This window comes from Mesoplodon mirus, assembly GCF_964341445.2.
Source record: "Mesoplodon mirus genome assembly, chromosome: 9".
NCBI lineage: Eukaryota > Metazoa > Chordata > Mammalia > Artiodactyla > Ziphiidae > Mesoplodon > Mesoplodon mirus.
In genome coordinates this window covers 96,691,111-96,709,158 of record NC_138985.1, presented here as the reverse complement: position 1 = coordinate 96,709,158, position 18,048 = coordinate 96,691,111, and the positions used below count along the sequence as shown (strand labels likewise).

The following is an 18,048-nucleotide window of genomic DNA, read 5'->3' as shown; positions in this document are numbered from 1 at the left end:
GTATAGTCTCTTCAGGGAAGGGTCATGACACTTGATGACCACAATATACCAAGAACCAAAAGCAATGGGTATTTTCCAAGAAAAAGTAGTATAATAGAGACAGGTGCATTGTTTGGACAAAATGGTGAAATATAAATGACCGAGAAATAACTCAATTCCTGTGAGAAGGACAGAGCATGGTGAACAGACCACCTGTGCTCCTGCCTAAAGCCAGTTACTACACTTGTTGCATTGCATCCCACCCTCAAACACAATTTCAGCAATTTGCCCTTTCTTTCCGACATCAATAATTTTCCCTTTCTCCTAAACAATTTCCTTCAAATATAAACATGCACTATTTCTATTTAAGCTAACACACAAAACAATTAAAAAAAAATCCTTCATGTGGCCTCAGTTCACCAGCTACTACCCCATTTCTCTGTTCCCCTTCGCAGCAAAACCCACTGTGAAAGTTCTGCCTACATTTACAAGTTCTCTACTCCTAGATTCTTTTTGTAAGCCCATGTCAATCCAGGCTTCCTGCTTACTAGTCCATAGAAATAACTCTTGTGACAATCACAGTGACCTCCACGTTGTTCAATTTATCACTCAATCAATGCTCAGTTCTAATGCTTGACTGAATAGCAGCACTGGGACCGGGGATCCCTTCATCCCTTTACTTGGTTTCCAGGACTCCACATTCTCTTCATCTTCCTCCTACTTCACTGACTGTTGCTTTCCAGTCTCCTTTGCTGGTTTCTCCTCATCTTGCAAACTTCTTAAAGTCCATAGTCCTCTTCTCTGTCATATTTATATTCAATCCCGTAGAGATTTCATGCAGTCCATGGTTTTAAATACCATATATATACACTCTTTATATGTTGATGGCTACCAAATACATATCTCCAGGGCAGACTTCTCCCCTTTTGATGCGCATATCCAACTACCTACCCCATATCTCCATGTGGATGTCTAAAAGACACTCCAAATTTAAATCCTGATCCATTGCCCCCAGACCTTCAGTGTCCTCCATCTCCATCGCTGACAACTCCAACTTTTCACCATTCAAATGAAAAATCCTGAGTCTTTTTGATACCATTCTTTCTCTCACACTCTGTATCCAATCTGGCAGGAATTCTGTCGCCTGGCCCTTCCAAATACAGTTGATCCTTGAGCAACGTGGGAGTTAGGGGTGCAGACCCTCCTGCACAGTTGAAAATCCACAAACTGCTATCTCTCCCTCCAAAACAAAGGATTGATAAGTGACTCACCCAAGGGCAGGAAGCTGAAAACAGTTTGGACAGAATCAGGAGCCAAACCCTAGTTCTTTTGATTCCACATGTTCTTTCTTTTTTATTGGAGTAAATTGCTTTACAATGTTCCGTTAGCCTCTGCTGTACAACGAAATGAATCAGCTACATGCATACCTATAGCCCCTCCCTCTTGAATCTCCCTCCCCTGCCCCCATCTAGGTCATCACAGAGCACTGAGCTGAGCTCCCTGTGCTATACAGCCGGTTCCCACTAGCTATCTGTTTTACACATGGTAGTGTGTTTATGTCAAACTTAATCGCCCAATTCGTCCCACCCTCCCCTTCCCCCTGTGTCCACATGTCCGTTCTCTATGTCTACGTCTCTATTCCTGCCCTACAAATAGGTTCATCTGTACCATTTTTCTAGATTCCACATATATACGTTAATATACGATATTTGTCTTTCTCTTTCTGGATTCCACATGTTCTGATCTCTAATCAAACACAAACTTTTCCCCACACTTAGTTAATTTAAAGATGTGTAAAATGAAAATACAGGGCTTCCCTGGTGGCACAGCGGTTAGGAATCCGCCTGCCAATGCAGAGGACATGGTTCGAGCCCTAGTCTGAGAAGATCCCACATGCCACGGAGCAACTAAGCCCATGTGCCACAACTACTGAGCCTGCGCTCTAGAGCTCATGAGCCTCAACTACTGAAGTCCGTAAGCCTAGAGCCCATGCTCTGCAACAAGAGAAGCCACTGCGATCAGTGAACTATGCGCTGCAACAAAGAGTAGCCTCTGCTTGCCGCAACTAGAGAAAGCCCATGCGCAGCAACAAAGACCCAACTCAGCCAAAAATAAATTAATTAATTAAAAAAAAAGAAAATATAGGTACTATATTTATTGAAAAAAAATCTGGGTATTAGTGGACCCATGAAGTTCAAAGCTGGGTTGTTCAAGGGTCAACCATATATTCAGAATTCAATCAGTTCTCACCACCTGTGCTGCTACCAACCAGTATGAGCTGTCTTCATTTCTCACCTGGATCACTACAACAGGCCTTCATCAGTCTCCCTGCTTCTATCCTTATCCTCCCACAGCCTAGTCTCAATACTTATATTTTAAAATAAAAGTTAGATCATACTGCTTGTAAGCATAATTTCTGCAATGGCTCCTATTTCAGTGAGAGTAGAACTCAACATCCCTAAAGTGGCCTACAAGGCCCTACATGGTCTGGCCTTCTGTTCCCTTTCAGACATCCTTCTAGTACCCTTCTTGCTCACTTTACCCCAAACACACTGGCTGCCTTGCTGGTCCTGAAAAGTGTCATGCAAAGTCTTGCCTTAGGGCCTTTGCCCTCTGCCAGGGCACTCTTTTCAGATATCTTCTCTAACTCCCAAAACTCCTTGAAGTCTTTTCTAAAACCTCAACTTTACAGGGCTTCCTGGGGCACCCTATTGAAGATTGCAACCTCCTTCTCCTACACTCCAGACTCTATTCACCCTACTCCATTTTTCCCTGTAGTACTTCTAAAATTCTTTGTAGGTTTATGTATTATATTTACTGTCTATCTCCTCTGTCCCATCTCCAACAGAGTGTAAACCCCATGAAAGCAGTATTCTGTTTGGTTCATTGCTATATCACAACCTCTGGTTTAAGTACTCAATAAACATTTGTTAAATGAATGAAATTCTAGAAGCCAAGTAAATGAATGTTTACTTGTTTTAGGATGGAGTAATTAACTGTGTCAAAAGTAACTGAGATGATATAATATTCTGACAGGTTTAATAAATTTAGGCAAGAACTTTGGGGTACAGAAATAATTCAGAGCATAGAATTACCGAACCACTGCCGATAACCTTAGAGGTAACCTGGCAGATGGAAAAAAATGCCTGAGAGCAAATGCCCTGATGTACATAAAAGAAAAGAAGGTAAATTACAGAAACTGGGTGAGTTTAGAACTATAGGCAAAATTCTAGAAAAGACTATTAATGATGGTTTTTGAACAATTAGGAAGTGGTACTCACTGGGAGCCAGGAAGACCTCACAATGAACAAGTCATATGACTTTGTTTCTTTCCTAACTGGGTAACTCACTGACTTGAAAGAAGAAATCGTAGATTTGGCTCAAGGTCAAGAGACCCTGTTTCCAAGGGTAATTTGTAAGCTGCCTAAGACAAGAGTTCTTAACAAAGAGTTTGGCAGAGCAGGGAGCAGCGGGTCCTAAAAGTGAAGGGATGAGAGGATTCCAGAACAAATAACTACGTATTGTCCACTGCTGGCTTGTACATGCCCAATTTGGGGAGACATAAGAAAGGGTTAGCGGCATTAAAATGATCAGAACTGGGAGAACACCAGTAAGAAATCTAAGTCTCTTATAGAGTGAATGATGCAATATAGGGTGTGGTCATAGATGGTAGTAAAGGTAATCTCTGTCATCATCATCATTGTCATTATCAAAATAGCAGCTAATCATTTGGGAGGTGGGGCTTAATATTTTGTTAAAACAGTTCTAAAAGGTTGACATTTTCAAAACAATCCTATGAGGGAAAAACTATTATTATCTTTTTTCACAGATGAGAAAACTAAGGCACAGAGAGGCTGAGTGACTGTTCAAGGTCATATAACTAATAGGTGAAAAAGCTGGTATTCAAATTTAGGCCCCAGAGACTGCTCTTGAACTAGAGTCCGGATTTATTGTTAGAAAAACACATGAGATCTTTAGTTGAGTGTCCTGTGAGGAGCAGCTTCAGTGCACGTCCGAAGCTGAGGTGTCGGCTGAGCCATTTCACGAGGAGCTCTGGTCTGAAGGGCCGGGACGAGGCCTCTGCACGGGGCCTGCTATGAGCAAGTGAAACAGACTAAGCACAAAGAGAAAAAAGGTGGATGGGCTAGGCCTGGAGTGAGACTGCCAGATTTATGTCCTTTCCACATGAAATGTGGATCCTCTAGCAACAGGAGTAATGGAAGATTTCCCTAAATCTGCCTTCAAGCTTTTCCTTGATGGATCTGTGTGAAGAGAGAGGACCTTCAAGATGGTGGAGGAGTAAGACATGGAGATCACCTTCTTCCCCACAACTACATCAGAAATACAGCTACATGTGGAACAACGCCTACAGAGCAACTACTGAATGCTGGCAGAAGACCTCAGACATCCCAAAAGCAATGTGGCTGACAGGGTCTTGGTGCTCCAGCCAGCTGTCAGGCCTGAGCCTCTGAGGTGAGAGAGCTGAGCTCAGGACACTGGACCACCAGAGACTTCCCGGGCCCATGTAATATCAATCAGCGAGAGCTCTCCCAGAGAACTCCACCTGAACGCTAAGACCCAGCTCCACTCAATGACAGGTAAGCTCCAGTGCTGGACACCCCATGCCAAACAACGAGCAAGACAGGAACACAACCCAACACATTAGCAGAGAGGCTGCCTAAAATCATAATAAGTTCACAGACACCCCAGAACACACCACCAAATGCGGTCCTGCCCACCAGAAAGACAAGATCCAGCCTCATCTATCAGAAAACAGGCACCAGTCCCTTCCACCAGGAAGCCTACATAACCCACTGAACGAACCTTAGCCACTGGGGGCAGACACCAAAAACAACGGGAACTACAAATCTGCAGCATGCGAAAAGGAGACCCCAAAAACAGTAAGTTAAGCAGAATGAGAAGACAGAGAAATACACAGCAGATCAAGGAGCAAGGTAAAAACCCACCAGACCAAAAAATGAAGAGGAAATAGGCAGTCTACCTGAAAAAGAATTCAGAGTAATGACAGTAAAGATGATCCAAAATCTTGGAAATAGAATGGAGAAAATACAAGAAACGTTTCATAAGGACATAGAAGAACTAAAGAGCAAACAATAGTGAACAACACAATAAATGAAATGAAAAATTCTCCAGAAGGAATCAATAGCAGAATAACTGAGGCAGATGAATGGATAAGTGACCTGGAAGATAAAACAGTGGAAATAACTACCACAAAGCAGAAAAAAGGAAAAAGAATGAAAAGAATTGAGGACAGTCTCAGAGACCTCTGGGACAACATTAAATGCACCAACATTTGAACTATGGGATCCCAGAAGAAGAAGAGAAAAAGAAAGGGACTGAGAAAATATTTGAAGAGATTATAGTTGAAAACTTCCCTAATATGGGAAAGGAAATAGTTAATCAAGTCCAGGAAGCACAGAGAGTCCCACACAGGATAAATTCAAAGAGTAACACAGCAAGACATATATTAATCAAACTATCAAAAATTAAGTACGAAGAACACATATTAAAAGCAGCAAGGGGGGCTTCCCTGGTGGCGCAGTGGTTGAGAGTCCGCCTGCCGATGCAGGGGACACGAGTTCGTGCCCCGGTCCGGGAAGATCCCACATGCCGCGGAGCGGCTGGGCCCGTAAGCCATGGACGCTGGGCCTCCACATTGGGAGCCTGTGCTCCGCAACGGGAGAGGCCACAGCAGTGAGAAGCCCTCGTACTGAAAAAAAAAAAAAAAGGCAGCAAGGGAAAAGGAAAAAACAACACACAAGGGAATCCCCATAAGGTTAACAGATGATCTTTCAGCAGAAATGCTGCAAGCCAGAAGGGAGTGGCAGGACATATTTAAAGTGATGAAAGGGAAAAACCTACAACCAAGATCTCTACCCAGCAAGGATCTCATTAGGATTCAACAGAGAAATTAAAACCTTTACAAACAAGCAAAAGCTAAGAGAATTCAGCTCCACCAAACTTCTCTAGGGAGGAAACACAAAGGAGGAAAAGACCTACAATAACAAACCCAAAATGATTAACAAAATGGTAATAGAAACATACATATCGATAATTACCTTAAATGTAAATGGATTAAATGCTCCAACCAAAAGACATAGACTGGCTGAATGGATACAAAAATAAGACCCGTATATATGCGGTCTACAAGAAACCCACTTCAGACCTAGGGACACATACAGACTGAAACTGAGGGGATGGAAAAAGATATTCCATGCAAATGGAAATCAAAAGAAAGCTGGAGTAGCAATACTCATATCAGACAAAATAGACTTTAAAATAAAGACTATTACAAGAGACCAAGAAGGACACTACATAATGATCAAGGGATCAATCCAAGAAGATATAACAGTTGTAAATATTTATGCATCCAACATAGGAGCACCTCAATACATAAGGCAAATGCTAATAGCCATAAAGGGGGAAATCAACAGTAACACAATCATAGTAGGGGACTTTAACACCCCACTTTCACCAATGCACAGATCATCCAAAATGAAAATAAATAAGGAAACACAAGCTTTAAATGACACATTAAACAAGATGGATTTAATTGATATTTCTAGGACATTCCATCCAAAAACAACAGAATACACTTTCTTCTCAAGTGCTCATGGAACATTCTCCAGTATAGATCATATCTTGGGTCACAAATCAAGCCCTGGTAAATTTAAGAAAATTGATATCATATCAAGTATCTTTTCCAACCACAATGTTATGAGACTAGATATCAACTACAGGAAAAACTGTAAAAGATACAAACACATGGAAGCTAAACAATACACTACTAAATAACCAAGTTACCACTGAAGAAATCAAAGTGGAAATCAAAAAACTGCCTAGAAACAAATGACAATGAAAACACGACAACCCAAAACCTATGGGAGGCAGCAAAAGCATGTCTAAGGAAGTTTATAGCAATAAAATCCTACCTCAAGAAACAAATAAAACCTAAAATAAACAACCTAACCTTACATCAAAGCAATTAGAGAAAGAAGAACAAAAAAACCCCAAAGTTAGCAGAAGGAAAGAAATCGTGAAGATCAGAGCAGAAATAAATGAAAAACAAATGAAGGAAACAATAGCAAAGATCAATAAAATTGAAAGCTGGTTTTTTGAGAAGATAAACAAAATTGATAAACGATTAGCCAGACTCATCAGAAGAAAAGGGAGAAGACTCAAATCAATAGAATTAGAAATGAAAAAGGAGAAGTAAAAACTGACCCTGAAGAAATACAAAAGATCATGAGAGATTACTACAAGCAACGCTATGCCAATAAAATGGACAACCTGGAAGAAATGGACAAATTCTTACAAAAGCACAAACTTCCAAGACTGAACCAGGAAGAAATAGAACATATAAACAGACCAATCACAAGCACTGAAATTGAGACTGTGATTAAAAATCTTCCAAAAACAAAAGCCCAAGACCAGATGGCTTCACAGGAGAATTCTATCAAGCATTTAGAGAAGAGCTAACACCTATCCTTCTCAAACTCTTCCAAAATATGGCAGAGAGAGGAACACTCCCAAACTCATTCTACGAGGCCACCATCACCCTGATACCAAAACCAGACAAAGATGTCACAAAAAAAGAAAACTACAGGCCAATATCACTGATGAACACAGATGCAAAAATTCTCAACAAAATACTAGTAAACAGAATCCAAAGCACATTAAAAGCATCATACACCATGATCACGTAGGGTTTATCCAAGGAATGCAAGGATTCTTCAGTATATGCAAATACATCAATGTGATACACCGTATTAACAAACTGAAGGAGAAAAACCATATGATCATCTCAGTAGATGCAGAAAAAGATTTGACAAAATTCAATACCCATTTATGATAAAAACTATCCAGAAAGCAGGCATAGAGGGAACTTACCTCAACATAATAAAGGCCATATATTACAAACCCACAGCCAACATAATTCTCAATGGTGAAAAACTGAAACCATTTCCACTATGATCAAGAACAAGACAAGGCTGTCCACTCTCACCACATATTATTCAACATAATTTTGGAAGTTTTAGCCACAGCAATCAGAGAAGAAAAAGAAATAAAAGGAATCCAAATCAGAAAAGAAGAAATAAAACTGTCACTGTTTGCAGAAGACATGACACTATACATAGAGAATCCTAAAGATGCTACCAGAAAACTACTAGAGCTAATCAATGAATTTGGTAAAGTAGCAGGACACAAAATTAATGCACAGAAATCTCTTGCATTCCTTCACACTAATGATGAAAAATCTGAAAGAGAAATTAAGGAAACACTCCCATTTACCACCGCAACAAAAAGAATAAAATACCTAGGAATAAACCTACCTAAGGAGACAAAAGACCTGTATGCAGAAAACTATAAGACACTGATGAGAGAAATTAAAGATGATACAAACAGATGGAGAGATATACCATGTTCTTGGATTGGAAGAATCAACATTGTGAAAATGACTCTACTACCCAAAGCAATCTACAGATTCAGTGCAAACCCTATCAAACTACCAATGGCATTTTTCACAGAAGTAGAACAAAAGAAGTTCACAATTTGTATGGAAACACAAAAGATCCCGAATAGCTAAAGTAATCTGGAGAAAGAAAAACGGAGCTGGAGGAATCAGGCTCCTGGACTTCAGTCTATACTACAAAGCTACAGTAATGAAGACAGTATGGTACCGGCACAAAAACAGAAATATAGGTCAATGGAACAGGAGAGAAAACCCAGAGATAAACCCACACACGTATGGTCACCTTATCTTTGATAAAGGAGGCAAGAATATGCAATGGAGAAAAGACAGCCTCTTCAATAAGTGGTGCTGGGAAAACTGGACATCTACATGTAAAAGAATGAAATTAGAACACTCCCTAACACCATACATAAAAATAAACTCAAAATGGATTGAAGACCTAAGTGTAAGGCCAGACCCTATAAAACTCTTAGAGGAAAACATAGCAGAACACTCTATGATATAAATCACTGCAAGATCCTTTTTGACCCACCTCCTAGAGAAATGGAAATAAAAACAAAAATAAACAAATGAGACCTAATGAAACTTAAAACCTTTTGCACAGCAAAGGAAACCATAAACAAGATGAAAAGACAACCCTCAGAATGGGAGGAAATATTTGCAAACAAAGCAACTGACAAAGGATTAATCTCCAAAATATATAATCAGCTCATGCAGCTCAATATCAAAAAAACAAACAACCTAATCCAAAAATGGGCAGAAGACCTAAGTAGATATTTTTCCAAAGAAGATATACAGATTGCCGACAAACGCATGAAAGGATGCTCAACATGACTAATCATTAGAGAAATGCAAATCAAAACCACAATGAGGTATCACCTCACACCAGTCTGAGTGGCCATCATAAAAAATCTACAAACAATAAATGCTGGAGAGGGTGTGGAGAAAAGGGAACTCTCCTACACTGTTGGTGGGAATGTAAATCGACACAGCCACTATGGAGAACAGTATGGAAGTTCCTTAAAAAACTAAAAATAGAACTACCATATGACCCACCAATCTCACTACTGGGCATATACCCTGAGAAAACCATAATTCAAAAAGAGACATGTATCACAATGTTCACTGCAGTACTATTTACAACAGCCAGGACATGGAAGCAACCTAAGTGTCCATAGACAGATGAATGGATAAAGAAAATGTGGCACATATATACAATGGAGTATTACTCAGCCATAAAAAGGAATGAAATTGAGTCATTTGTTGAGACGTGGATGGACCTAGAGACTGTCATACAGAGTGAAGTAAGTCAGAAAGAGAAAAACAAATATCGTATATTAACGCATGTATGTGGAACCCAGAAAAATGGTACAGGTGAACCGGTTTGCAGGGCAGAAGTTGAGACACAGATGTAGAGAACAAACGTATGGACATCAAGGGAGGAAAACCGCGGTGGGGTGGGGGTGGGGGTGTGCTGAACTGGGCGATTGGGATTGACATGTATACACTGATGTGTATAAAATTGATGACTAATAAGAACCTGCAGTATAAAAAAACAAACAAACAAACAAAAAACTAATACTAAACTTTCTTTGGGTTATTTGTATGGAAATATGTTAATATAAATGTTTCAGACATTACATGAAATTTATAAAAATCTTTTATGTTGTGGTATAATGTTATAAGTCATAATTCTAGTTATTACTTTAAAATGTACATCTCAGAAAGAACTAAATTTCCTTGTCAATTGCATTACTATGAACTTTCACCAAATCTTTAACTGTGGTCATTTTCAAGTCTTTTGTCATTTACAGACAGTTCTGGGTGTACTCTGATGGTTCTGCAAAAATGTTCCTATAAAACGGTTTCATCTTCAAGGAATTCATGGAAAAGACTGACAAGTACAGGTTTCTGGTAACTGACTATACTGCTGAACTGAATGAATAAGCATTTTCAGAACTCTAATGGAAAACTGATGAATTCATAAAAGTGCTAACAAAAGATCAAGATGAAAAAAAATTAATTACATGGGACTGAGTGAACTGATGAGGATGGTCATAATTTTTGTGACTTTCTGTTTGAATAAAAAAAAATCCCACAAGGACTCAGAGGCAAAAAATATACAAATCAATTTTCACTGCAAAGTAAAGGACATGTTACAGTGGAGGATTACTGGACTGAATGTCAATATTATGACATAGCATGAGTGTGTTTCATGTTTGGTAATTGCAATCATTGCTGCTTTTGTTGTGGTCATCCATTTACAATGCTTGGTGTCAGTTTATCTCTTATAAAAATAGAATACAGTGTGTGTGTGCGGGGTGGGGGAAGAGACATGTATCACAATGTTCACTGCAGCACTATTCACAATAACCGAAACATGGAAATAACCTAAGTGTCCATCAATGGATGAATGGATAAAGAAGATGTGATATATACAATGGAATATTACTGAGCCATAGAAAGAAACGAAATTGAGTTATTTGTAGTGATGTGGATGGACCCAGAGTCTGTCATACAGAATGAAGTCAGAAAGAGAAAAACAAATACCGTATGGTAACATATATATATGGAATCTAAAAAAAAAAATGGTTCTGAAGAACCTAGGGGCAGGACAGGAATAAAGATGCACACGTAGAGAGTGGACTTGAGGACATGGGGAGGCGGAAGGGTAAGCTGGGATGAAGTGAGAGACTGGCATGGACGTATATACACTACCAAATGTAAAACAGATAGTTAGCGGGAAGCAGCCGCATAGCACAGGGAGATCAGCTCAGTGATTTGTGTCCTCCTAGAGGGGTGGGATAGGGAGGGTGGTAGGGAGACGCAACAGGGAGGAGATATGGTAATATATGTATACGTATAGCTGATTCACTTTGTTATAAGGCAGCAACTAACACAACAATGTAAAGCGATTATACTCCAGTAAAGATGTTAAAAAATATACTAAAAGTTATGGAGTGGAAAAAAAACAAAAAAAAGAAAAACATATGAACCCCTGAAGTACTGAGGAATATATGGTCATCAATCTCAAAGGAAGTCTCAAGAGGTATGCCCCCCAAAATTCTCAACTTAGCCCTGTCCTGTTGAACATTTAAAAAAATGACATACACAAAGAAACTAAAAGATTGCTAATAAAATGAAGAATGACATGGAATCTGGAGGGATAGCTATGATTTTTTGATGACAATGAGGATTCAAAAATATCTCAATAGACTGAAATGATGAGCTAAAAATAACATTAAATTTAATGGCTACATGTGAGATCTTGAATTTAAGTTAAAAAAATAATCCCTACAAATATAGCTTAGAAAAGATAAGGTTAATTTCAGTGACTATTTCTTCTTATATCTCCTTATTCCTTACAGCCAACCAGTGTCCATGTCCTACAAATTTACCCCCTTAATTTAAGTTTCTTGGTCTGCCCCTTCCCCTCCGTTTCCCCGGCCTCTCCTCTAATTCAGGCACTCTCTGCCTCTCTTCCCTCCACCTCCACACTCTGGCCTTTCCAATCCATCTTACACAAAGCTCAGAAAAATCTCCCTAAAGCACAGGTCTTTCCTGGCATTCCCTGTTTACTGACCTTCAGTGGTTCCCACTACCGAACTTTAAAAGGTCACGTTCCTTGAGCCTGGCATTCAAAAGACTCCATTTTGGCTTAGCCATCTTTTCCAAAACCCAAACATTCATCACTTGCTCATCCTTTTCCTGCTCTTCCCCACCTCCTTGACATTGTTGTGGTTCCTTCACTCCTTTAGCTCCTTCAGTTTAAATCCTCTCTAAGTCCTCCTCATTCTTCACAAACTCTAGGTTTGTAACCTTCACCAAACCTCTCTTGTCCTCTTTAAGTAATTTCTTCCTCTTAGAGCATGTCATCATTACCTATCTTACCATATTTCCTGTCATAAATTGATGCTGTGGATACACGTCTGATTTCTTTGTCCCCTATTTTCCTTTCTATCCTCAACCAAGGACGTAGCTCATTAAAGGTATAATCTGTAACTGATGGACTTCTTTATTCCTACACACTCACATGCAATGATGTGTGTCTGGCATTGCGTCCTGCACAAAGAAGGCAGTGGTTTTGCTGAAGAACAAGAGCACACTTGCAACACTGGGCTCAGAGTGGAGTACTCCTTTTTAAAGATAGATACTACCAGACTAATGGCAACAGAGAAAGAAGAGTGGGATGGTTTGCAGACCCAGGACGTATCAGAAACCAAGGATGTTCTGTCTAGGGGAAAAGAAAAACAAAACAAAACTACTAAATGGACCATGATAGCCATCTTCACATATTTGAAGGGTTTTCATGTGTAAGGGTGAAACTGATTTGGAATCACTACAGAAATAAGAACTATGTCCAATCTGAATATTGTTTCAAAACAAGAAACTGTTCAACGGTGACCACTCCGCTTTGTGGAATTAGTAAGCTTCCTATCACTTGACTTGTGAGGCAGGATCATAAATGAGGAAAAGGTCACCTACAATAAATAAGGTGCCAAGCTATACAAACTTTTAAAAAGATTTCTTTCAAAATAACAAGAACAATAATATATAAATGACCATCAGTGAGTCTATTGTCAATTTTGCCATATCTTGGGCAGGTTAGGTAACATCTCCATTATAATTAATACTCACTGGCATTATTATTTGTTAGAAATTATGGGTTGCCCTTAATGAAATATAAGAAAAAGAAGACATGCCTTGCTTTAAAAAAAAAAAAAAAAAAAGAAGCTTAAAATTCAATGCAGCTTAAAGTAAAAGTAAATTTTTAAAGTATGTTATTTGACTGTCATTTGGTAGATGTGACATTGGTACAACCATTTTGGAGTTAACTCTGTGGCCCAGAAATTCCACTCTTAGACAACTAACACAAGGGCAATGGCTTTTTAAATTTTCGTTTGGGTATCTCTTAAAGGAATTTTGAAAAACTGTATTCTCTTCCCCACATTTTAAAATTGAAATTTAGTTTTTTTTTAGCATGAGTTTAATGGTTACAAAATATTAAATTTTGGCACATTATAAATATTGACTCTTTAAATCACTATTTTAAGTGTAACCAATAGAATCTCAATACCGTAGGGATTTGAAATCTACCATAATACATTTAAAATATACAAAAATAAGCTCTTTTTTAATGGCTAGATATTTTTCATTTTTCTCTTTGAGTTATTATTTCTATTTCATTTCCTCACCAAGTTTTATCCTAATGGAATATATCTTTATGCTTGAAAGTACTTTACCATTACTCTACTTGTAGTTTTCTGCAAAAAATAAATTATTTGTACAAATTAAAATCTAAAAAATTTAAATTAAAATTTTCTTTACCAAAAGACTAAATGTTAACATATTTTTTGTTTGAAGTGCCATTAGAATGATCATTTGGTACACAACTGCATATAGCATACTTGTTGATTATATGTATGCTTTTAACCTAAAAGTATTATCATTCTTGATGAAGAATTATTGAACAAAAAAAGTAAAATATTATTGGGAGTGCATCTCTCTGGGTTTCTTTTATTTATTTGGTTCTTGTAACTGTGGGTAAATATTACTTATTGCAGGAGTGAAGGAGGTTAAGCATTAATCTATGTTGTATTCCTTGGCCAGATTAATCTTCCCTGAACACTGCTCCCTGGTTTACTTATAATGGCTCCTTATCATCTACTAGTCAACATCTAAATTTCCAGGTCTTATTTTTTAAGATCCTTTGTTATATGGTCTTACTTTTCCTATTCAACATTACTTCCTACTACCTTCTCCTAGGAACTCTGTTCAATTCAAACCTCCTCCTCCTTTACTCTCCCTCTGAATATCAGGCAACTACGTTTGTGCTTCCTCTTCATCCCTGCAATGACCCTGTTTATTCTTTCCACCTCCCTAAATCTCACCCATCTTTCTAAGGTCCAGAACCTAACTCACGTTCTGTGAGATCTTTCCTGACTCCAATCAGCCTGTCACTCTTTTTCGTGTTTTATTCCTTCTGCTCTTATAGTCTGTATTGTACAAGTAGTACCTGATGATATACTATACTGTACCCATCTATCCTTAATTATACATCACATAAAATTTAGTATTTTATTATACATTCTTTTCTTCTCTAATTGTTTCATGTCTTGTCAACCAGACCATAATTTCTTCCTATGATTACCTTTTTACAAGAAGTCTATGATCTTTTCCACAAGCTCAAAGAGATTTGTGAACTCAGAGAAAAGAAATCAGAGCGAAAACTAAACGTTTTCAAGTTCATAACAATGATTTTTCATTTCCATTGATGCTAAACAGGGTAACCATCCTTTCATGACAGTAGGAAGGCTATAGGTCAAACATCAGGAGGCATATGTTTGGACAGACTAAAAAGGAATCATATTATAGATTATTAAGGGTTACTAAGAGTTCAAAATTGCTTTACTTTAAAGATCTTTTAGAATCACAAGAGGGGCTAATCAAGATCCAGAATTTCCTTGAGGAAGACACATCTTATGATTCTAGGCTTTCATAAAAATCAAGGCTGACACTTCATCTAAGCCACCCAAAGGCAGTCCTAAGTGGCTTTGTCCCTTTGTACCTTCCATTCCCTCTGCTGGTATGACTATACATGTGTCTAGGAGACTATTTCTTTGGTACATGTTCTCATCAGGCCTCTTGACAAACTCAAGGATGGTCCTTTTCTATAATGATGGAAAGTTAGGCTATAAAGGCAGTATCAGCCACCACTCCAAAGGTCAAGTTCTAAATTGACGTTGCTTAGCTTCCAACAGAAGCTCTACCTGTAGGCTGCAGTGCAGGTGTCCTTGTACTCCTGTAGCTTCACGCATACCATGTTGAGGAACTGATCCGAATAGGCACTCAAGTCATGCATCAGGTTCATGAGGTCTTGCACTGTCTTCTCTACAATGATTGTGCTCTGGAAAAGAACACAGAGAGGACACAGAAACTCATGAGTGTTTTGACTCAAGTAATGTTCACGACAAGGAAGGGCTACTGAAAGGATGTGATCACTTAAGACACTTGAGCTTTCCTAGAAGGATGTGACATTTAAAAATACTCCTGAAAAACAACAACAAAATAAATATCTTACATAGTGCTGATCTTCCAAAGACCTGAGAAAGTGTTTTTTATGGAAGGACACAGGACAGGGAATTTCATATTGATTTCATGGAATTCTTGGCATCTACAAGATATTTATGTGGCTTTTAAGAAAGAAAATGCATATTCAGTTGGAGCCTGATTTATCACCCCCAGGGTTATACTTTGAGATTAGGGACTCATGACAGGCAGCATAAAGAAAAAGCCTTCTAGGATTTGTTTTTTAAAGTTTCAAAACCATCAATCTATTAAGAATAACAACTAACATTTGTATTGTGCCTTACAGCTTGTAGAATGTTTTCACATATACAGCATATGTTACCTCACTTGAAACTCACAGAATAATCATGATAATCGTGAACACTTATTAGATTCTTACAAGTGTGAAGCTGAGCTAGGCACTCTACATGCTTGTCATTTAATCCTCTCAACACACCTACCTATCTGCTGAATCCCTTAATCATCCCCACTGTAAAGAGGAGGAAACAGGCTTAGAAAAAGAAAGAAACAAAGCAAGGGCTCCAGACTTTGCTCTTTTAACTATACCCTTCTGCCTCAAACTTTTTCTCATGAGATCATAGTATTTCCTGTTGTCTTTGTCACTGTAGAAGCAGTGTCCAAAGTGACTCAGACATGTTTTTAAACTGAATTAAAGAATATCCAAGGGTAAAATAAGCCCATCTTAGACACTGATAGTACTGTGCATTAAATTGGTGTTATATCTGAAAAGAGGCATAGTCAATAAATTCTAAATCTTTGGTTAAGAAAAGACAGAGTTGTTTAAACCATTACTTCATGCCTCTTTTGAAAGAAGCACAATTACACTGGAGTAAATATTAATCACATGCTTGGAAGCTTGGAATCCTTTGGTCAATAACTGGTTTGCTGAATATGTATTTATTTATATAGAATTCCATAAGCTATGTAGACTTAGCCATAAAAGTAAACATAAAAAAATTTTTTTCCAGCCTGACACTAACCTTTGAAATAATCAAAGGCATTTTATTATGCTTAAATACAGACTATGGGGTACAGGGTTTGGGTTAGCTTTTTTTTTTTCTTCTAAAAATAAAAAGAATGGATAAACGTGTACAGCTTTTCTCAACACAACAGAGGATCAGTCTGAGCTATGAGCTTACATATGCATATGCTTACTCAGGACTATTTGGTTCTAGAGGTTTCTTCTTTCCTTCTCCTCTCCCCACACTCCAAGTGAAATAATCAGAAGGTGAAAAGGAAGGAGCAGTTACACTGTGTAAGGCAACTTCATAGGAAACCAAGTTACAGTCTCTATAGAATCCCCACAAGTTCAACTTCCTTTTCTGTATTGATTTTAAGATTAAAGCACTGCAGCTTCACCCTGATCCATAATCCTGTTCCTCTGTGTTTGTGTGTGAGTGACAGGAATTGATTCTGCTTAGCTACATGTCCCCATGCTGCTAAGAAGAATCAAAAATCCTCATCCTGATTAAGAACACAGGATATCCTGCAACACATGGACAGCAATTAATAAGGGAGAGTAGAGTGCAGCCATCCTAACAAAAGCCGTTTGAAATCTGACAAACACTGCAGGGAAGATGAGCACAAGGAAATTGCTCAGATTATTGAGAGAAAGGGCCTGGTTCTATTCCCAATTAGGCTACTGATAATCAACTCTGGGGCAGTTTTGGGTAGCCCCTTCCTTTCTGATGGCTCCATCTAGCCTTCTGGTAACCAAGGATAATTTGATGGCTCCTCTATTCTACTGGCGCTCATTGCTCAGTTGGTGTCTTGGTGCTTGCAGACTTGGGGAATACTGTGTAACTGTTCCAGGTCATCTTAGGTGTGTTTGTTCTTCCTGATTAGATGATCAACTTCTCAAAAGTGAGACGGGTGTTCTTATTTTCTAAAACCTTCCCATCCTTCCCTTCCTTTGCTTGTTTTATAATTTCTTAGGATCTTTAGGACAATACTACTAATCAAAGAAACAGGACTAATAATGTCGACCCATATAAATAATGTGAGGGATGTCATATATGTGAGGGATACGAGAGACAGGCATCTTTGCATTTGGAAGTCTCTTTGGGTAGTTCAGATTGGTCTGTATTTATGCCCGTGTTTTTGGGTGATGAGAACTGTGCTGATGACAGACGGAGAGGAAGGGGAGATTGTAGGCACAGAGGAATATCCCCTGGAGATAAAGGTTTTGGGGGTAAACAGGAAGTACCTGCAGGGAATGATTAGCCTATGTGATGCTATATGATTATATACAATGTTCCAGCTATTTGGTTGGTTTACCTTGTCACGGTAGCACTCTGGATCATCAATCACTACATTCTCTTCAAGGGAAATGACACTGTAGTTTGCCAAATGATGCATATTTTTTACAGGGGAAAAAAGATTCCATTTTCCAAGAATTTACAACAATTTCCAAATCAGTGGCTCTGACAGATAAATACTGAAAATATCAAATTTCTAACAAGGTCAATCCTGTTTTTATTTATTTG

General features: G+C 38.5%; 1 protein-coding gene across 1 annotated transcript in view; it reads right to left on the bottom strand.

Moving 5' to 3' along the window:
- The window catches only part of EXOC4 (exocyst complex component 4), an 815,775-nt gene that overhangs the window by 153,353 nt on the left and 644,374 nt on the right, over positions 1-18,048 (bottom strand). Inside the window, exon 12 of the mRNA XM_082632942.1 lies at positions 15,244-15,380. Coding sequence (XP_082489068.1) covers positions 15,244-15,380 — 137 coding nt within the window. The remainder of the gene's footprint in view (positions 1-15,243; positions 15,381-18,048) is intronic.